Source organism: Achroia grisella, unplaced genomic scaffold (assembly GCF_030625045.1).
Source record: "Achroia grisella isolate CSIRO2021 unplaced genomic scaffold, CSIRO_AGI_Agris_v1 utg807, whole genome shotgun sequence".
Classification (NCBI taxonomy): Eukaryota; Metazoa; Arthropoda; class Insecta; order Lepidoptera; family Pyralidae; genus Achroia; species Achroia grisella.
Window position 1 is genome coordinate 2,813,088 of NW_026713028.1, and position 24,060 is coordinate 2,837,147.

Here is a 24,060-nt window from a genome sequence, read left to right on the forward strand (position 1 = left end):
GGTGAAAGAAACTTGGAAATTAAACTATCTCTTGGATTAATTTAATCTCAATAATACTCATGTCAAGACTTGTTTTGCCACAACACCGACAATTGACAGTTATCTACTATCTGGATAAAAATCGTAACGGCATGTATGCATACTTGCATTGCCTTTATAATAGAGGTGGCTTACTTGCAAGGTGCTGGCTGTGGTGGAACTGGTGACATTATCGACAGGCTCTTCGTGCACATCTTGAGACACATCGCAAACTTGCACTTCACAGCACGCGTCTTTAGGGTCCTGTACGTTTATGCATTTGTCTGATGGTGGAATTGGATTGCATCTAAAACATTTCAAGTATAACATTATCTATAACAATAGCACAATTTTGTTTTAGACATTGTAGTATATTAGCACAGATTTTTGTTCTAAATGAACCGATTTATTGTAATTATATGGGACCACACGAGGAGCACGAACTTTTAATCAAAACGGTCTTATCAAATCGGTGCACGCAAATAAAACAGTTTTTAGGAAAATAACATACATAAAAAACACAATTTAATAAAAAGTTTTTGAAAACGGTTGAATCTAGATATTGTTAACAACTTAAACCAGAACAGGTCTATAATATAACTATTATTCTGTATTATGTCGAACCATTATATTTAATGGCATGTAAAACATAGGTAACTTATTTATATAAAGACCTTTTGAACTGAACCTTAGATTTACCTTGGTTTGCAGGTGACGACGGAGTTACGTTCACATACGCAAGATTGTTCACACCCAATGTTCCATTTAGAACCCACTGGGTACGTGTCATTACCGTAGCGGCATACCTCCAATCTTGTTGGTTTCTCTAAAATTAATTAATATTATTGTCAATATCATTATCATTAGCTGAGTTAATTATTAAACAATATATGATAAAAACAACAAAGACATATATGGCGTACGCTGCGAAAATTATTCAGAATAAAACAAAGTGTACTACAGTTTTAAAGAGGACATCAATATCGAAGAGTATGTATAATATATGCATTTTTGTTAAAAACATATGCGAAGCAGGGTCTGGTCGTTGGTACTAATTACAATAAAAATAGCAGTACTTAAAAGAATTTAATTATAATTGGAAGGTAATTAATTTATTCTTAGTTTTCATATTTTACGATGTGTACAACGGCGTCTACGTGTGCCACTATCCACCTTGCTTGTAAGCAGTATTTTTCTTGAAAAGTAACAGTGAAATTATAAGGTATGCCTCCATACCCTATAATTCCACCTTATCTTTCAGAATGACAACGCATAAGCTGATGACGTTACATAATGTTGTGATGTCTGTTGCTTTTCATTGTCCTTAAAGTACCGTATTCACTGACCAATTATAGCAAAATAAAAAAGTGAAGTAGAACTGACCTCCGTTTCCAGTAGCACAAGCGATTATAGAACAACAGTCATCAACTGGAGATTCAAAACACAATGGATCATTGAGTCGTCTACCGCGACGAATATATGGATGTTTACACCTTGGGGAGCATTCGAATACCCCTCCTGAAGTGCATTCACATGTTTCTTCACAACCCCGGTCTATTCGTTCACCGATCTAAAATTATAGAAATAATAATTTTCTTTATTCATAGAAACTTAGTATAAGCACTTTAGAATAGTCATAAAATACTATTAAGAAAAGGATTTAGAAAAATTGCTATTTTCTTTTTACCAAGGATCTTTGCGCCAGTAACATTTTTCTTATTATTATTATTGGAATAAATACCTTGTATGTTACTTCATTTTCTTTACAGGTTTCTATTTCATCAGATCCTTTATCTGCAGTCAGCAAGGGGTGAAATGGTGCTTGGAGGTTACTAAAGAATTTATCAGGTATATTATTATTCTTTGATTCATTGCCTGATATTCTTGAAGGCTCATCATCTTCATCGGCATCTAAATTAACATCGCTTAAATCACTTAAATGTTTCTTGTGATCAATTTCATGGGTTTGATTATGCAATGCATTTGCAAAGCTTTGTAAATCATCTACATTTAAATTAAGTAATCTAGGCTTAGGTTTAATTGATTCTGTAGTATCTGTATCCACTGTAGTCACATCTACTTCTGTTTTGTTAGCAGTAGATACATCGATTCTAATTGTAGACCTTGTCGGTACCTCCGTAGTTGTAGTTAGTGGCAATGTAGTAGTGAGTTCTACATTGGACGTTGCTTTAGGTAGTACTACATCTTCATCTTCACTCGTTATTTTACCTGTAATGAAAAACTTTAAGTTAATAACGCTACATTAAAAAAAGATTTTCAATATCAAATTATGCATATTTAAAAGAAGGACTTCACCACCACTAAATCACCACCTACGAATTGTATTGTCAATGCTGCTTTACATGTTTGCAATTCCAGTTAAATAAAAGAAAAACATACAAAACATAAATCATTATTCCCTTGTTTTTATCCCATTATTTGGGGTCGGCGGTCGGTCAGTGTGTTATTCTCTTCCACTGCTCTCTATCGGTCGTCATATCTGAACATACTCTTCTTTTATTCATATCATCTTTCACACAATCCATAAATATACAGATTATATTTACTGCATAAATAATCAAGATCACGAACATCCACGAGACACCATATGGCATGAATACTAATATATGCTACATGTAAGGTCTGATGTTCATAATCATGTCATTGACCAATGCATCCTGCTTTGTCACAGTTAGCATTGATTGGTTGATGCAATACTTATTGAGTAATAAGGCAAATATTATTAAAATAATTTACCCCAGTCGCTATCTCATTAGCAACTTTTTCCATGTTTTACCCTTCAAAGTAGAGAAGGTCTTCAAATCGGCCGATATTTTTTGTATCATATTTTCATTTATTATGGATCAGCTTTGATTATTGTTTTTACTGATACTGATAGAAATAAATTTCAAAACAGAAAACAAGGAGTTTTACATTTTTTCTGAAAGAACTGAAGAAAGTGTAAATAGGTATGATTCCATGCAAATTCTGGGAAATGATATAAATGACTGAACACAAAAAAAAAATAAAAGAGATTAAGTAGCTCATCACATCATAAGCAGTTCTAAAGAAGTCGTAGGTCTTAACATTTATCTGGCCGAAATATTAAAGAAAAAGTACACAATTTAACAAATAGAAATGTAGAATTTGAGTGTCATGTTACTGCAACTATTTTAAACTCACTGCAACGAATTTAAAGAGAACAAGCACGTCCCATCAGCAAAATAGCGGTTATTATTAAGACTACACGATCTACGATAAGTGGCGCAAGGTCAGTAGGATTGTATGCCTGTATTCCCTCAGGTCAAGTCATTAGATATGGATAATTTCCTTATAAATTTTGCTATACAAGACAGTAAAGCATAAAATCGCTTGACATGCTATAATATAAAAATGAAGATTGATTGTAACAAAAATTTCTTGAACGTGCCGAATCAATCCGCACCGATATAACTGTCATCGAAGCTTCGTCGATTAAAGACGAGATGCCGAGATTATAGTGATGTCAATTTTTACTGTTAAACAATTGTAGGCTTTATACGGTATAGTATTAGAGTTTAAGTTCATATGGTACGATATAAAAAGAAGTGCCAATTTGGAAATATCGCTGCAACACGTTTGTACTACAAAGATATTTGAACGTGAGAAAAACATTAGTGTATTAAATAACCATCGTCTTCATTTGTAATGGACATACGTACAGATTTACTTTCTGTAAATTTGGTATCTTAGCTTTTTGACATAAAAAAGGTTATTTTAATAAAGTTGCGTAAGCCAGATTTTTTATAACTAACTATTCAAAAATTCAGGGGATTTAGGATGGAGATCGATCTGACTGATTTGAGAGGGTAATAATAATGAAGTCCTTAATATTACACTAATCTCTAATCCTAAGAACCCTAGTCTCCATGTATTAGTGCGTAAACGTGTTGGATTAGTTGCACATATGAGCTTTTTATTAGCAACGACCTGAAACTGGCTAGGGATGTGAATAATAATCGATTACCGAAAAATCGATTATAATTCATTAGAAAAGTCGATATAAAAAGTATTTTAATCATTACATGTATGCTTAAATCTTTAAAACTACACAACGGATTTTGAAGCGATGTTTTTAATAGATAGAGTGATTGAAGAGGAATGTTTATTATAATACATATAAACATGTACAACCGAGCAAAGCCGGGGCGAGTAGCTAGTATTCTAATAAATCGCTAATTAATCTTATTGATCTTATTGTCATAGATGATTTTCTTTCAACCGACCCAGCCTAAAAAACCTAACAAGACAAGAAGTCCTAATAACAAAATTTTGATAATCTGATCATTTTCAGAAAAATCGATTAAAATATATTAACAATCGATTATTTAAGTAGTATGTCACATCCTTAATATCTCATGACCTCATGGGTGCGTGTGTTCGTATGTAGGTTAGGCAAAGGACGTAAAAACACCGAGGGAGACCGGTGTGCGGTCCAACGCGCCCGACAACACGCTTGATAAACGTTGAATTAATGATTGTTGTGTTACGAATACTTCATGGAATGACGCAATTAGTGCTCCTATACATAATAATGAGATGTAACCAGCAACACAGCAGCAACTTCATTTTCTTTTTTTTTTAAGTAAAAGATAGCCGTAAAAGACTTTGTACTATATGCTTGGTGTACCTGCTAGATACAGGTGTGTTTGTTTGTTATTTATAGTGACTTTTTAATTACAAATTTAAAAAAAATACTGGAACAGCGCTATCTAGTCCCACGGTAACCAGAGCTTACGTTATGGGCACTAGACAACTATATTAATACTTAGATATTTCTTTTGTAAATATATACATACACAGGAAACACCCAGACCGATACAAACAATCATAATCAAGAGTACAAATGTTTGCACGGTGTGAGGAATCAAACCCGCGACATCGGAAGTAAAGCGTTGTGCTAAATCGCTAGACCACCACACCGAGGCCGTCGTTATTTATTTGAAAACATAAATACGTACTAGTGCATTTCAGTTGTTATTCCTTGAACCTCGTACTAACCGAACCTGTATCGTGAGAGTTCACAAAAGAATAGATAAGTGAAATAGATCAGCGAGATACATAGTTACCTATTTCATTAAACATTACATTTTGAATATGAAGAAGACATTACATTAAACTTAATTTTATCTGTAACCAACTAGATACTAAATATACTAAAACATTTTGTTAAATATGTGCATAGTCCATAACTTAATAGTTATACAATTTATACACCATTAAAAGTCTAATAACGTTATAGGTTTACCTATTACTATATATATATGCTTTTAATGTTTATTTATTATTATTCAAAATTAGTGCAGTGGCCTCATCGTAATCTTGTTAAGATCATCTAATGTATTGTTTTTTGTTATACACAAAGAACGATAATGAATTTTATCTAAAGAAAATAATGGTGGATAGAGGCAGGCTTACTTTTACTGATTATAATCGGGATGACATCTAAATCGAGATGAATTTATGTAATATATTATTTTATTACTATTTTTAGTTCATATGTTATACAAAATTTATTTATTTCATGCAAATTTTAGTCTGTGCCGATCGACGTATATGAACCAATTTCTATTTGACTAATAAAATCAAATAGAAAGTGTAAATATGTTAACATGACTTGAATAACATAGATCTAGCTTTGTATATAAAAATAATATAGATTATCTTTTAATTTAAGATACAATAGGTACTGTTTATCTGTTTGTCTGTGAGCTAATCATAGAAATTCTCTTTGTCTTTTTAAAGAAGAAATTAATAAAATCCCGACTTAGCTCATTTGTATGCGGTGTCCACTGAGGTATTCTAACAAGTTATATAGCCCTGACATTTAAAGTTTTAAACTTTAGTTGATTGATTGAAGCCGCAGAATTAGTTCAGTCAACTAGTTAGTTGATAATTATTAGAAATGCAATGATGTTGACGTATACACGCAAAGCTTTCCACATCCGAATGAGTAAGTGCTGACATAACATGTCTATCTGTGTGTAAATGCAGTATCCGGCACCCGTGTATCCATTCACGCGCAAACTCGGATTCACGGATGTAAACGGATGCGGCCATACGCATGATAGGACCCATAAGGAAATCCGTACAAGACATATGCTTCAATGATAACAGGTGCTAACGATTCACTGACTCTGTTTTATTTTAGTTCACTTATAAACGAGTTTTTGAAGGTCGGCCGCTGACTATTTTGACAAGGATTGCTTTTTTTAATATCCAGTTAGACACTGAGAATAGTCGCTTTATACGATTAATTAGTACAATTAATTTTAAATTAACCACGATTCTTTACATCAACAGAATTCTTATAAACCAAATCTAAAAATATTTGACCATATACACGTAATAATTTTATCACTATATACTACAATTTATAAGAACAAAATGACATAATACACTTAAAATATATAATATATGTAAGGATAATCTATAAGGAACATCATAATTACACGTGTTACAAGTACAATTACAAGAATTATTAAAAATTAACGATTATGTAAAATATCGATAATATCGCAACATTAGTATAATATATATATGGATGGAAATATTGATATAATATATATATGGATGTTTTGTTAATATCACTCGACCTTAACAGAACATAAATGTGTTGAATATTAACACTATTAAAGTAAGCTAACTCATCATTGTGTTGTGCACACGCCTTAGACATTATCTCGTCACGACGCTATGTACATATAGACTGCCGATTGCCTATGTATCTTGCCTTAAATATTTGAATAAAATTCAGAATCATGTAATTTATAGGCAAGAAGTAATTCAAAATTATATTAAAAATATTAAACGCTATGAATGAAATGTTTAGAACAATAGTATTTTTTTCAAAGTACTCTAACGTTGTTGGCCGCAGCTGGCCTTTACATGCTCCACCGGATGAAAAACCAGTGCAAGGGCACTCCAAATCTATGGAGGGATTTATAGAGCAGCTGAAGGTCAACTCCTGCTTGAAGGACTATAGTTTCACAGCGAAATGAAAGGGTAATTGTGATTTTTATTAAAAAACCATTAATTATATTAATTAATTCTATACTTCCGTGTTTACATTATTAATATAGTTTTTCTTTATTTGTATAGTACCCGACCGGTATTTGCTATGTAAAATTGGGATTGCAATAAAATGTTATAGCCAATCAACATCTCAACATCAAATAATTATAATAATGTTATACCAAAAATTACTATTTCCATTTAGTATTCTATCTACAGATAATATATAAGGATATATTATCTGTACTGTACACTTTGAAACCTGAACAAATGTTTTATATCGAAATCGCCAATTTTGTATTCAGTATTCTATATATATATATATATATATATATATATTATGTACAGATAACATATCTTTGTGTACCCAAATCGCATAATTGGTTTACACCTGAACCTTATGAAGCCTGAACAAGTGTTTTCGATGTATCATCAATCAGCCATCATCCACGGCCGTCCACTTTCACTCGATGCGTTGTCCCTAAGTTGTCGATAGCATCTAAACAGAACAAGGTCGGTAATCGGCGTACAATAGCCGCTGGGTCTCGTGTGATTTACAATCATGATTTCTGTTTGTACCTAATGATTAGGCCTTGATTTGCACTGTAAACAAACACTGAGCGTCTAATAAATAAGAAAAAGGTACTGTAGATAATTAAAAATTATCAAAGTTTCACTGACAAAGTTGTGCTACTAAATCAAATAGAGTTATTCTAGAAATAAACAAAGTAATGTTGTTTATTACAACATTATTTTTGTTATATTAAATAAAAAGATCGCAAAATCAATAGACAAACTGTTCAGTATGTTTCAGTATATACTGACCAATATTATGTTGTTTATTGTTAAAATATGCCTATGGCATCTGCCAGTACTTTTAGCACATTCAGTCACATTTTTTAGAGATCTAAAAACTGTGACTGAATGTGCTGAAATCGTCGCAATCTTTCTGGGAAAATATATTTAATTCCCATGGAATCGAAACAAGAAGAAGCTAAGATTTGAGCTTCGGAATATTTTTCAAATTATTGACAGTAAATTTTCTTTATTTTAATGTGTTAACTACTAAAACCTTTCAATCAGGAGTAGCAAGTTTGATATCTGTGCAATACAAATTCTCTTATTTAAGAGTATGAATGTTTGTAGGTATTAATCTGGTTGTTACATATATGGAAAACTCATTGACGCGTTTACTTAAGTAGACTTTATAAAAAATCGTGTACATGGGTACATTACCTATTTAGTAGCAGTTATGTTTCTGTTGAAAGGTAAGGCAATGAAAATAAAGAATATATAGGCGACGGTTACCACCATTTGGCCTACATATCTACCTTATTTGCATTTAATTAGTATATTAAAAAAAATAGTAAAATAATTAACAATACATTAACTCCACCATGAAATATTTTTACCTCTCACTGAATAACGACACAATATTACGGTATTATAAACTTTCAACCTTAATACTATAGTATTAGAATTTATTATTACGTTACCCGTTCGCTGTTGCGATGCACAATGACATACATACGAGAACATGAGTTATGTCAATGTGTTGCATATAATACAACAGGAGTTGCGTGTGCGCCTTACACGATCGAATTATTACGGGCAAATCAATGTTTTCACGTGAAGTAACCATGCAAAAAAGAAACGAATGCCGTGGGAATTCAAAAAGACATATTGACCTTAGATTGTGCAAATTACCAAGTAATAAAGAATGTGCAATTTGAAGTAAGCGCAAATAAAGATACGTTTATATTTTTCACGGTCTCAGTGATCTAGCGGTTTATCACCGGTGTGTTACCAATGATTGAAGTTCAATTCTCGTACGATGTAAATATTAAGTATGATTATTTATAATGTATAAGAAATATACATAAGTATTTACAAAAAATAAGATTAAGTATTAAAATTGTCAGTAGTTTAGTGCAAGTTCTGCTTAATTTAAAGTTACGATGGCGGCCTCGGTGGTCTTGCAGGTAGCACATCGCTTTATTTCCGATGGTCGGGAGTTCGATTCATCGCATGGTGCAAACATTTGAATTCATGAGTATGAACGTTTGCATCAGTCCGGGTGTTTTCTATGTATATAATTAGAAAAATATCTAAGTATTTATATCAATTGTCTAGTACACAACACAAGCTTACCGTGGGCCTAGATGGCGCTGTGTCAATTGTCCAGGATTATTCATTTATTTAATCGACTAACAATATGAAGAAACTTTTCCAGATGAAGAATAGATCTTCTACGAAGTCTAAAACCAACACAAAAACGATTCAAAGCTTCGGAACACGATTCATGACTCACTCGTTTTCTATTTGCATTATTCACGAACTTGTCTATAAAGAAACAATGTACTAAATGTATTGTAAATACTCTCTCAATGCGTTTAATTATTGAAGATTAATAGTAAATGTGAGGTAATAGAATTAAATATAGCTAATATTAATATTATTTTCAAAGAAAGGATAGGAATGTACCATGTAAATGATGATGCTACTAAGTAAAAATAAATATTTTTTATAAATTGTCAATGCTGATAATAATTGTAATTGTGGTTACGATTATCCAATAAGAGAAAGAATGTAAAAATCTTCCCATAATAGTCGTTCATGTAGGTCACACAACAATACATTATATGTATAAATACATGTGTACAAATATAAATTTACATTAATATGAGCTATGTTGTAAAATATGTATATATCATATACTAGCTGTATATTTGTTTATGTATTTAGTACAATATAGTCAAAATTCGAAATATATATTACTTTAAATTACTCTAATAAAAAAAATAGAATTTATTATGTATGATGACTCAATGATAATAATGACTTGAAATCATTGAAATAATATAATTTGAGACATAAGGGGTGAAAACTTGATTTCTATAGACTCAAATTATGACTAAATGAAAAAATAATAAATTATAATTGGTAATGGAACTAACCGGTAGAACGAACATATTCGTAGTACATCGATTAGTCCGTATGTATCCTTAAACATATATCTTTTGTAAATGAAGTTGGTATACTTTTGCTAGATCGAGTGGTTAACCTTCGCCTAATAAAATACCAAAAGCATCTCAAACAACGCCGTTCACACAATGCCAATGAATCACAAACCACAAACAGCATAAACGTGGGATTAGTAATGACTTAATGATTTGAATGGAGCTTCTCTATAGATTTCAGAAGAAGATTTTATATACCAGATGAGCGGAATTAAAATTTGTAATTTTTACATTAGTGGTCAATTGTGAGTCAGTCTAAATATTATACGTATAAAATACGTTACGTGGTTTAGAAGAAATAAACCGAAAAACATGCCAAGAACATACAATTATTTATATATATACATATATATTAAATTATGAGTTAGCCATAGAGCAGTCTTTTTTTCAGTCAACAGTCAATTCTGAACTCATTCTGATTATTAATTTACTCATAATTATTAAACCCAAACAAAGAATCATTATTAAAAGAAAATACGATAGACAAACGACAAGATTAACTTTTATTAATACCTTTATTTTTTTTAATTATTTATTCCCGGCTTATCCAACAACGACCTTTCTATGTTTTATAAATAAAAAACGCATGGTCCATAGTTATTGAATAATTACCATGTATATATTCGTGAAAACTTTCTAAATACACATTAATTAAACTTAACATTCGAACACGTGGGTATTTAGAACGTGTCTGTGAATTTACGTCACAAAGTTACTTTCCACGCCGGCAATATTATAAGAAAAAGCTAGATGTCATCTTTTGACACGTATAACCTTTCTCTAAGCTTCTATAGAGTATATTGAAAATAAATTGCCGAAAATGCCGCATAGTGTTAAGTCCGGCAAATATACTATTACATTATCTACTGTCAGCATTAAAGTTATTTATATAGATAAATAAAATAAATTGACGAACTCAGTGGTTTAGCATACCGCTTAAATTCTGATGGTTACAGTTTCAATTCCTCACACGATACAAACAATTGTGTTCGTGAGTTAATGATCTGTCTGTTATCTGTTATATTTTGTATGCATTTACAAAAAATATATATTTTACTATTTCTATCCATTTGTAATATTTTATACCTACTGGATGGATAGAAATACTAAAAGATATTGCAGAAAATATATGAAATGCAGATATTTTGTTAAACTGGAAATTAAAAATAATAAACTTCGTGTAGTACTTCCATTTTTACTTATGTGCGTTATTAATTATAATAATTTGATTTGACCAGACCTTATTTCCATATTATTATATCCTGTACTCGTAATTGTATACTTCTCGAAGCTAATATAAAAATCTAACATAATACTTTAAATGTTTTATTTATTATTCTTTGAAGTACACAAGTACTTTAAAACTTTTTATCTAAAGATCGGAGGAATAAAATGTTTTTTTTTAAATATAAAACCTTAAAATTTTTATATTATATGGTTTTATCGAATTTTTTCAAATTAGAAAATAACTAGAAGGAAAGGTCTAATTCTACTCCTTACTAACTAAATAACGTAAAATCAAGAAATAAGTATTCCATGTATTATTTTATGTATTTATCTGTATACCACACAATATATATATATATAATATAATATATATAGTATGATACACAGTTGCACAAGTTTTGGCTGTAAAAGAATCATATTAGTAAAATTAATTAATAAGTTAATGTCTATGCTAGACATTAACTTGTGAACAAAACCATTAGATTTCAAGGACCACGTTTTAAAACCGCAATAAAACCAATGAACTCTATAATACGCTGATGCCTCACCATAACCCTAAGCAGTGTTTTAGAACAAAAACATAAGGCAAAAAGAGCAAGTATGAGGAATGCGCTGAACCTTCCGAAAAAGGCGTCGGTGAAGTCACGACTATACTATTCGACTGTTCCGCCATCATTCTCGTTTTTTACACCATCGTTATGAATTGTAAGGACTTACCTGAGCCTATCTGAGTCAGGAGTTCTGTAGATGCTTGAATTAATTTTAATAGGGTGAATTGCAAAATGAAGATCAATCACTGTTCTTAAAGCTAATTTAGTTAATAATGTTGTTGTATAACCACAATAAGCAATAAGACGATTTCAATTAGAATTTTATTATGAATAAATATGTATCTTTTTTTTAAAAAATAGGAGTTTACAATCTATTTCAAAATAGGTTCTAAAAACATTAGAAAAAAAATTGTAATTACTTATTAACAAATGAGTATCAACATTATTTACAATTTCGGGACTTTTTTTCATTTTTAATTTAAGAAGTTTGTTGTGAGAACTTAATTAATATTTACAATTTTAGTCATCTTTACATAGTATAAAACAAAGTCGCCGACCCTATCTATTAACTTATATCTTTTAAATTACGCTACTTATTTTAATATACTTTTTAGCAATAGATAGAGTGATTCAAGAGGAAGGTAATACATGCGACTGATAGTACAGAACAAGCCGAGAAATTGAAAGATATGTAATGCATCCGTGTGAAAGCTGAACGGGACGTTAGTGATATAATATAATAAACATATATAATATTATAAAATATATAGATATCAATATAATAAACCGCAACGTATATTGTATTACCAGCTACCATACATACCATACCATACATAGTAGTGTAGTTACCGGTGCATTTTATGACTCTACACTCATTGTTATACTGATGTAATAGTAGAGATGGTGAAAAACATGCATATTGTGATGAAATTTCAGTCAAAGTTCTATATTGTGTTTAATGTTGTATATGTTACACACAATATAGTGTCCCAACTTGAAATTTGTTAAATATTGCATTACTTATTATTATTTCATGCAATGGTGTTCAAAATATATGTACAAGTGTAAATAATTGTTGCGAGAATTGAAGCAATTATATGCTTCTACTATTTTTTTCAGACTATCTGTTCGCGCCATTTATAAACATATCAAGTGGTATGGTATTACTCCTCATATCCTAATCCCTTTCGCGCGCACAGTATGTCAACTGAGGTCGCCCGACGACCTCGTCTACTAACGTGAATGGTGACATCTCGTCCCAACCGCTCCGCTTTAAATTAATTAATATAATATATTGACATTAAAGCTATCCTCATGCCGATAGCCGCAGCTGACCTTTATAGCTTCACCGGACGATAGAGGGCGAGTGCTGATGCACTCCAAATTCCCGGAAGGACTTATGGAGCTGCTGAAGGCCAACTCCCGCCTGGCTTTAGTCTGAGGACACCGCTAGGGGTTTAAACTTCGGGACAGGCCGTCGTAATTACGATCCCCATTTGAATTGGACGGGGATCGATCGGAGAGGCCCCGGTTCAAAAGGGGAAATTATGTTCCCGGGCGAAAACATAATTTCCCCTTTTGAACCGGGGCCTTCTGCATGTTAGGCAGATGTGATTACCGCTATATTTATGTAAATATGTGATATCGAAAGAGCTCTTCAAATCATCACATCAATGATTATTAAAATTTGCAACAAATATACTGAATACTGTGACGAAATACATTTTAAGAGGTGGTCAATTTTAGTTATTTTATATCCATGAAGGCTGTGGGAGATCTCGATGGTTGATCTCACATTAGAATTGCAAAAACACTAAACACACGCAGACGGGACTTGAAATTGTGACTGAAATATAAATTCGCACCTTCTTTACACCGAATGTCGTTATTTTTTTTATAGAAATGCAATCATTGTAGATATCTATTTTATTTTTAAATATTACAAGCTATATCATTAGTACAGATTTAATAATTCAAAATAGGTTATGATTTTTCTTTATGAAAATACATAGTGATCTTATATGAGAGAAATATGCTTATATAAAATATTCCATCATGTAAATAATTATAAAGTAAGTGTTTTATTTTTGTCATCAACTCCGTAACGAAGAAGGCTCATAGCAGTTAAACAAGTTTTAAATATCTTAGCAAAAATATTTGTATTAGTTTTTGCAATTGACAGGGCCAGATAAAGATTTTTATTTAAACAAGAATACTTGTTACTTTTCAAAATAGCAAAATATACCAGTTTGTTTTACCAAAGAACGTAAATTTTAATAATTACATAATTAAAAAAAAGACTATTAAATTATATAGCTAACTCTTATGAAACAAATTGGTAATATGCATACAAAGTAACTGAATTTCTTATGTGAGAACACAAGTGATCATTACACAGCGACAATATCACACCATAGCAAATTCAATATAAAGCGAATATGTCACGAATACAGACGCAAAGACTTACTATTTATGGTGTTTCTGAATGTTTACTGAAATAAAATGGAGTATACCTACTATGTAGATAGTTTGTTAACTAAATCTAAAACTATGATTAAGTGTTTACTATTTTTTGCATATTGCTTATAATATTTGTATAGTATGGGTAATCTGACCCACGAATTATTACAGGTATGCTTTTTTCTAATTACTACTTTTATCCAAATTTATATTATAAATAGGAAAGCATATCTGACCTTTTCACAACTAAATGGTTGAACTAATCTGAATATTTGGATTAAATAAAAATAATAATCCAGCATAATTTATAAAGCGTCCCAAATTAAGCAAACCTTGTGTAATAGGTTACTAGACTACTGATACTCTATATACTGACTATACATAGATATATATTTAATGGAATGAAATTTTATAGAAAAAAAAATAAAATTTTATGCAAATGTTCAGATTAATACAAATAATCATATTTATGAATATGTTTGTACCGAGTAGTCGTACCCGAGATCATTGCAGGTATAACGGTGTGCTAAACCGCTAGAGCACCCGGGCCGTTTTAATAAACTAGAAGATTTTTACAATAGGCCACCTACACTTTTATTAATGAGATCACTTAATGTCTATACATGTACAACGACCCCTCCGATTGATCCCCAGTCTAATTCAAACGGGGATCGAAATTACGACGGCCTGAGCCGAGGTTCGAACCATTAGCGGTGTCCTCAGACTATACATAGTATCCGTCAGGCGGGCGTTGGCCTTCTGTCGTTTCATAAGTCGTTCCGCGGATTTGTAGTGCCATCTGCACTCGCCCCCTATCGTCCGGTGAAGCTAAAGATCAGCTGCGGCCAACAGAATTCTCTAATTCTGCAGAATTAGAGTAGCTAAGTATGCTAAGAGTAGCACGACGTGGGGAAACTGCATTATTTAATAATATTATAATGCTATTCCATTTGTATAATATGTACATGTTATACAAATGGAATATTTACCATTAAATAATATTATAATGGTAAATATCCTTTTTGTATAATAATTATAATACACTAGTCATATCCATGTTATGTATGCCTGTGTATCCGATTTTACACAAACGTGTTTTGACACTAACCGCGTATTAAACCCGGTACGGCGAGCCAGCCTCAATGGCCCGGCAATATATAACACGTATATTTCGTACCGCGATGAATTTAAATTGTCGTCCCCAATTACGAGGCAATTTGTACAAAAAGCTGTTTGACGAATTCGCCGACTCTTCTCGAACTGTTTATTCATTTCTGTTTGGTCCATGTGAAAGGTATATCTTTTTAAATTAACAGAATAGTAGTTACATAATCCACTTGAATTTTTAGGTAGTAATTTTTATAAACTGTTATTTTACTTTTAGTATTTTTTTTTTAAATGTTACTATCTCTTTTAAACAAGTACTATCCCTGTAATTAAGAATCTTCTGTTTATGACAGTTGGATAAAAATTGAGATGCTATAAAATTAACAAACAAACACAATAAATAAACACTATTCACACTACCATATACCACCTGCCGCATTCCGTACATAGAATTTTTCAATACGACTATGTATATATAGTCTATGTACAAATTATTATACATTAACGATTATAAATTTGGCTATATTTATTTGTACATCTTTTAACAGATTTAAAAATGTTTGTCATACATTGTAGTTCGTTCATTTAAATATTATTAGGTATTATCCTGGTAGGTACATCGCGTGTAGGTAATAATTAGTATAATATATATTTGATTTTCAACTTTCATGGAATAGCAGACATACTGACAGCCCATCTGATGGTAGTGGTACCCGTCTACTATATATAGATATAGATATATATGTGATATATATATATGGCATTCATATAATATGTATTTTATATGAATAGAACTACAGATATCGTTTTGAATCATGTGACGCCTGTGGTACCACTTACGCGTTGCCATTCCAGAGGACTACAGCCTCGTATCTTGAGTTTTCACTATCTATTTCACCTTTCAATCGTAATACAGCTTCCAATGTAAGCTATATGGTTACTGAAATGATGATACTAAAATTTCCTAATCTCGACACTTAACATTTGTGAGTGAGTGCGTTGATGTCTTTTATATGAATTCATGAAGTTTACTTGCATTACTATTTAATTTGTTATTTATTTTATTAATTACAAATTATAAGTTAACTGTCAATTGATTAATTGTATTTTTTATTTATCTATGATGATCAGTCTAAATTTCGAAACATATAACGGCTGTAAATGTTAACGCATATAATAGTTAAAATATATTAGAAACAAATGAATGCTTATAAATATTTTATAACTATCTAGTAGCTTTATCTCTGTGACTGATTGTGCTACTTTGCCAAATAAATCGTTAATAAATTATTTACAACGCGTAACCGTCGCTTATTACTGTAAAGTATTTACTGTTTGAGTTCATTGAACCGTGATTAATCAAAACAGTTGCGTCTGTTATTTATTTTATCATCTGTAATTATTTCAGTGGTATATTTGTAATTTTTGTTTTAGATATTTCAGATACAAAGAGATTCTGTTTTATACTTTCTTTTCCGTGACTTCGTCTGCTTTTTGTGATAAAATATGGGCTATATCCGTTCTCGTTTTGTATCTATTTTTATGGCAAACATTAAGAACCGATCTCGCGTGAAAAATTGACGAACCTACAGTCAGACATAATTTTTCACGTTCAAAATGGCATGTATATGTGTATATTTTTATATTTGCTTAATAATAGGTTTTGGCATTATCTTTTTCGATCTTGACACATACTTAAAGCGTTAGTTAGCCAAATGCGTGACAGACTGACAGGTCTACCTATAACAAATAGCATACAAATATTTTATATATACCGACACCGTTACGTTAATCTGAGGAATTCCAACAAAAAACAATGATAAATTGCATTTCAAGTGACAATAAACTAAATTCTAATCTTTAATTAGCATTAGCTAAGTAACAGTTATTGATGATATTTACTGGTTCGTGTATACATAAATATCTTTTGCTCTTCTAGTTCAAATGAGTGCAAAAAATATGTAGTTATCAAATATTCAAAAATAAAATAAAGTTCATGTAACATTATTTTTATTAGTGTATCCATTGCAAACAATAAGTTACATCTTTCTTTTTTAATAATGATTGCGATTTTTAAGTAATACATTTGTTGGAAACTGTATTTTTTAATTCTGTAACATGGCAACACTTTTTCAATCTCTTGTAACGGGACGATGTGAATACAGGAATACATAAGCCGCCTATCAATTTATTTATTTTTTATTACCAAGACTATTATAATAGTACTATCATCAAGAAAATCTACAATATTAAAAACAAAAAAATATTTTTTCTTTTTTTTTCAATAATAATTGTGAAATAATTCATAGATATATAAAATATGTAAAAGTAACACCAAGTGCTTTTGTCATATGTCTGTTTGAGTGATAGGTTAAATTTATTATTATTATTGAAAGTATTAAAGATGGTCTCAGTGGTATAGCGGTTAGTTACTGCTTTACTTTTTATTGGTCTCGAGATCAACGCATCGCTATCAGGCTTATGTATATACTTATAAGGAATACACTAATCAATAGAAACAAATATACTTCCATACTACTATTGTCAATGCTAAAATGTCTATCTATGTATTTGTTACCTTTTCATGACGAAACGGCTGAACGGATCTTAATGAAATTTGACATTAATGTAATTATATCATAAAGATGGGAACAGGTTCTATTTTATCTGATCTCCAGAATGAAGTGTTGTGCAGACGAGCTAACGGTTTACAGCAGCTAGTATTTCTATAAGGCTTATGCATGTCACGTGATGCATTTACCGAAACATCGAGTGTTGATATAGCCTCTGGCTATTCCATTTGAGATATCAGTCCTTAATGTCCTTGTCAATTAATACCTATACAAATAATATTAAAAATACCCCTGGACAGTTCACACAACGTCATTTAGTCCCATGGTAGGCAGACCTTGTATTATGGGTACTAGACAACTTATAAATACTAAGATTTTGTTTTCTAAATACGTACATGTGAGTGTACAGCTGGGGTGTTTCCTATGTATATTACATAGGAAACACCTAGACCAATATAATAATCATATATACAAATGTTTGTACCATGGATGGAATCGAACCAGCGACCATCGGAAGTAAAGCGGAATGCTAAACGCCGTCATTGCCATATAATCTAATACTCACTGAGTTCAGTATCGCAGTCCGTGTATTCGTGATTGCAGTCGACCGTGTAGCCAGCAGCGGCGGTGAGCAAAGCCGCCGCGCACCACAGTGCTACCACGCCGGTCCACATTGTCATCACCGCAGACCCATCTGCAACCAAAATATAAATAAATAAATAATAAACTCACAAGATATGCTCTGTCTGTCCAGAACTACAGTAAGTTCTATATTAGAACGTGCATCTAAAGCTACATAAGCAATTTCTTATCAGATTTGGGCAGACAGGGAGACCCTAGCGGTGAAGGTGAGTGTACTTCGACAAAGGGGTCTCTTAAACCTACACCCGGGTCAGATGTCCCGGGAACTGCTCGAAATTTCCCTACCACACGATGGACCGGCGAATCCGTGGAGAACTTGTGTTATGGGTACTAGGTAACTATTATTATGTAATAATATGTTATATCTGGTATTACGAGTAAATTAAATATATATATATGATAAATAAATATATTTTCTTATAATCGCAAAAAGCTGGCAACATAGCTAATGTCTAATTTGTCTCAGAAATAAAAAACACACTTTGAATTTTTTTTATATACATACATTGCATTGCATTGCATATCATACATACTTGCATACTCATGTGTACAAGTGTTTCTATAGCGTGAAGATTCGAACCCACGATCCACGATCATCGCTATTAATGCGGTGTTCTGTAGCACATACATAAGTAATATATAATCTCACAGGACATTGAGATGACTTCATTAATTTTACCTGCTAGCAATCGGATCATTTTGTGGGAGATAGATATTTCAGTAGCGCAATACTTAGTGGTTAGACACAAGTGTGGTTAATTATGAAATGATTATTAGAATAATCTGTATATTATTATGTAAATATGTTACTGCGACTTGTCTATGTGCTTACGAATATTCAAATCAAATAATTTATTTGCAGAATATAGTGCTCATAGGTTTTAACAATATTATATTATGTGTATTCAGATTGCATACAGGTGTACAAATTTTTGTTTTTTAAGAATGGATTATATGACAATAGAATGGTGCACTTCCTGCGCTAACGGCATATGTTGGCGGGGCACCAGAGAAGGATTATAAGATGAATATGAGGTCAAGTCAGTTAGCCCGTGGCAAACTCACCAGGAATTTAACGTGATGGTTTCCAGGAGAACCGTGTGGAGGTCAACCTGACATGGTACATTGCTAACGTTGGGCTTATTAATCCATGTTACTGACAATTAATGGTAATAGCTACATACCAACCTACCTAGTGTAACATGCAGTCAAAGTCGTGCGATTAAGTATTGAATAATACACGATGAAAGATGATTCACTTGTCCTTCATTGATCACCGTAATAAGGACCATTGTTCGATCATTGCTGTATCCGAATACCATATTAAAATTAGATGTCGCTTTCGTACAAGGTCGGTACCTGCTGTGTATAAGAAACGTGAGAACTAGTACTTATAAATTTAGAACTTCATTGTGATTTATTATCCATTGATTGGCAATCGATGTTGAAACACATGTTATCTTTTTACTTTCAATTTGAAGTTCTTTAGGTACTACGATAGTTGATCATATAGTTTAGAATAAATCAGAATAGGTATGTCATTATATAGGATAATCTGTCCGTTTATTTCATGCATACAAATAATCTTTTGTAAATTAAACTTGAAGACAGGTTAGTTCACCAAGTAGTAAATACCAATAATATAAGTTATGTTATATATAAAATAAGATTTTAAGTCTTTCCTACTATAGTAGGAAAGTTGAGTTATAACTCAGACCAACGTTTAACAATATTAACCTATAGTTTTGGGCAGGAAATAACCCTTTTATTCAACAGTAAATACAATAAATTAACAGATGAGTTAACAGATATATTATCTACACCAGATTACCTATTTGTATCAGACAATCACAACATCCAATGTATATTTTTACTTTTTTTTATAATATCTCTCCGAATTATGATCAAGAATATTACTTCTCTACATTTCGTCACACTTTTCTACGTGTCTTCTATACATTTTTTTAAAATATTTATGGTATTTTTATGCCTTTATGTACACAACTGCAAATGTACCTAAAATGTTTACAGAATGTTGAAGGGAACTGGCTTTCGTGGCACCGGTTCACCTATGTCGTAAGTTAGGGATAACTGTATTTGATTGTATCGTACTTAGATTATTATTATTATTCCAAATAATAAAAAAATATATGATGTGTATATTATTACCGCAGCTTGTCATATAAGGTAGGGTTGACTACTAGGGTACTAGACCCCGTGGACGATTACCCATGCGATGGACCGACCAAGTCAAAGCAGTAATAGGCGATCCACTCCACGACTGTACCAGAATGGCAGCCAGTAGAGACAAATGAAGAGCTGTCGTACGGCAGATGACATCAGGCCACCCACTACTACATTATGACCACGACCGTTCTGTCAAGAACGTATTGAATAAGAATAAAAATATTATTATCATTTAATACTATAGATGTAGGATTTAGCGAGCCAACCCATGTCTGCTGTACAAATCTTAGATTCTCTTATCTGTGATAATATCAAATTATATATGACAGCATATATTATGCCATATTTTAAATCATGTAGTCTGCGAATATTTCAGACAATCACTGAGAACATTTTATAAAAATGGAACATAACTCTAAACTCCAAGGGTTATTGGCTTATCTTTTAATAAATATGCAAAAATACTAGACTATTAGACGCCAGTATGATTACTTTCCCTGCATGACGTTTCTTATGCGAAAGTTTGCATGTTTTAAAATTTCTTTACATAATATTATCATTAACAAAACTAGTTTTTATATAATACTGTGGAAGTTTAGATGATTTTTTAAATAATTGCCGTAAGAGATAGCCGCCAAAATGCATTTTTTTCTTCTTCGATTATTTTTACCAATATTTCTTAATTATTTTAAATTCAGTCTTTTGTGTGAGTCTCATACAAAAAGCTTGTTTTAAATTAATATTGTATGAATATGTAAAACAATGCATTTATTTAATATATTTATTGATGTAGAATCAACTTTGATTCTACATCAATAAATATATTAAAAACTAAATAAATATGAATGTTAAATTTATATATTTACGGCCTCGATGGTCTAGTGGTTCAATACATCGTCTAAATTCCGATGGTCGCGGGTTCGATTCCTTGTAAGGCACAAACATTTATATTCATGAGTATGATTGTTTGTATCGGTCTGGATGTTTTATATGTATAATATGTAATAATAATAATTCACCAAAAAAAAATGTATTTGTATCAGTTATCAAGTACCCATAATACAAGCTTTAGCTAGCTTAACTTGGGTCTAGATGGCGCTGTGTGAATTGTACTGAGATTATTATTATTATATGTATCATTTTCTATTTATAAACTACAATTAACAAGTCACTTGTATTTAAACCTCTTGCTGATTTTCTACTCAAAGTATCCAATCTCGTTACTTTGACACAACATTTACCCATTCCTAATTCTTTTGTTTTTTAACAAAAGCAGTTAACAGTTAACACATTTGCAGGCATTGTGCAGACACACGCGGCTAAGTCGTAAATCTGCTATTAAGGTAAAAGAAAGTAAGTTATTCAACTTTTACAATAGGATTATTGTGGCGACACAGCCATTGGAAGCTTTCTTCCGCTCTAACTATCATTCTACCACATCAATCTGTTTACTTATAACTGGTCTATATACTAATATTAGTCGTATAAAGATTTTCTTTGTAATTAATAATCAAACAAAAAATACTTAGCAAAATATATTATCTCCTTTCTTGTAAAAACCAACAGCGAACCAAATAATAATTGATATGTTGTTAAAAATAAAGCCAATTACACATTTTGAGTATTCCAACGCACTATGTATATAGGGCAAATATAAAAAGAACCTTTTACCTAAAAAACTACAGTCTAACCGAGTGGGCTTGCGTATTTTTTTAGTATTTTATAATATAAATATTTAATAAAATAGAGATAATTTTAATTGCTGCACCCGTGTTGATGATTGATGAATGACAATGGAATGTTACATTCGTTAGAGTAGCCCCAGTGTAGGATGCCGGATGTCAAGCAATTTTCAATGAAAATAAAATTTAAAATTTATTCACTATAGTTTTTAAGATGGACCGCGAAAGTAAACATGACACGATATGACTCAAAATTATATCACTTGTTGCCATTGCTAAAAATCCATCTCCCCCTTGGGGTACTCTATTAGGCGTATAAAATTTTGTAAGCTCTTGTATAGAGTTCTATGAATGAAGAAAGAACAATAAAATTACTTCAATCATAAATGTATGTAAATGCACAAAATTTATGTGTATATTTACGTCGTCGTTCAAACTAATATTAAATTCATGTCATGTGGGTGTTAGAATATTAATCTTTCAATGTTAATACTTAACAATTAAGGAACATACAAACAGATTATACTTATAAAACATATTTATTTAATATTTTACCTGTTTCATTTCTTTATTTAGTTGTGTCTACAATTAGCCGACCTACGCTTGATTTAGGATTAACTATGTCGATATAGAATGCCATACTGTAAAAAATAAATATCTATATTCCTTTATAAACAAATATTTCGAACTACAGTGCTTGTAAATTTTGTAATGTACTATTTTACAACAAAATAACTAAGAAATATAAAATACTGAATTGGAAAATGTGTTTATCTGCCTGTATATTAAGTTGAAACGACTAATCGGATCTTTATGACATTCGATATTAATATATATTGTATCACCAGGACGGATAACGCTTTTATCTCACAAAAAGAGGACGAAGTCGCATGCAACAACTAGTTCCTAAGAATTGATATATGACTACCGCTAAATCATAGCTAATGATTTAGCGGTATAGCACATGGCCTTACTTCCGATGGTCGTGGATTCAATTTCTCGCACAGTAGATACAAACATTTCTATTCATGGATATGATTATTGGTCTGTATATTTCCTATGTATATTATTTGCATGTATTTACCAAATAAATGTACAGCACATGGCACTATATGAATTGTCTTTGGGTTATTATTATTGTTTATACATAAAGTATGTATTACGTTCATTGTAAATCCGATATCAATAATAAAATTCCAATAATTATTGAAACTTTATTATTAAATTTATATCGAGTATCGGTAAATAGAAGACAGAATTACAATTTTGTATGTAGATAGATATTGAAATTTGGGTCTTCTATTGTTCGTTAAGGCGTTATGAGCCTTATATCAAACATATTTATATTTTAGTTTTATAATTCACTATATTTATTTAAACTGCGGATTATAACGACAGCTTTAAGTAGTAAACTAAGATTGATTCACACATTACGTCGCGAAATCGACGCCATCAAGCTAAGTGGGTCGATTTCTTCACAAACCTCTTCCCATAGTCTAGATCGTACTTAACATGCTATTGTTAAGAGATACTCTGTGGA

At 31.3% G+C, this 24,060-nt stretch overlaps 2 protein-coding genes across 2 annotated transcripts in view; both read right to left on the minus strand.

The window, feature by feature from the left end:
* The window catches only part of LOC131851726 (unc-112-related protein-like), a 331,640-nt gene that overhangs the window by 166,115 nt on the left and 141,465 nt on the right, over positions 1-24,060 (minus strand). The window lies entirely within an intron of this gene.
* The window catches only part of LOC131851730 (putative epidermal cell surface receptor), a 54,214-nt gene that overhangs the window by 9,459 nt on the left and 20,695 nt on the right, over positions 1-24,060 (minus strand). The window contains exons 2-6 of the mRNA XM_059202273.1: positions 18,575-18,703; positions 1,760-2,247; positions 1,402-1,588; positions 718-844; positions 175-325 (exon numbers count right to left, since the gene is read on the minus strand). Of these exons, the coding sequence (XP_059058256.1) occupies positions 175-325; positions 718-844; positions 1,402-1,588; positions 1,760-2,247; positions 18,575-18,689 (1,068 nt within the window). The 5' untranslated portion in view covers positions 18,690-18,703. The remainder of the gene's footprint in view (positions 1-174; positions 326-717; positions 845-1,401; positions 1,589-1,759; positions 2,248-18,574; positions 18,704-24,060) is intronic.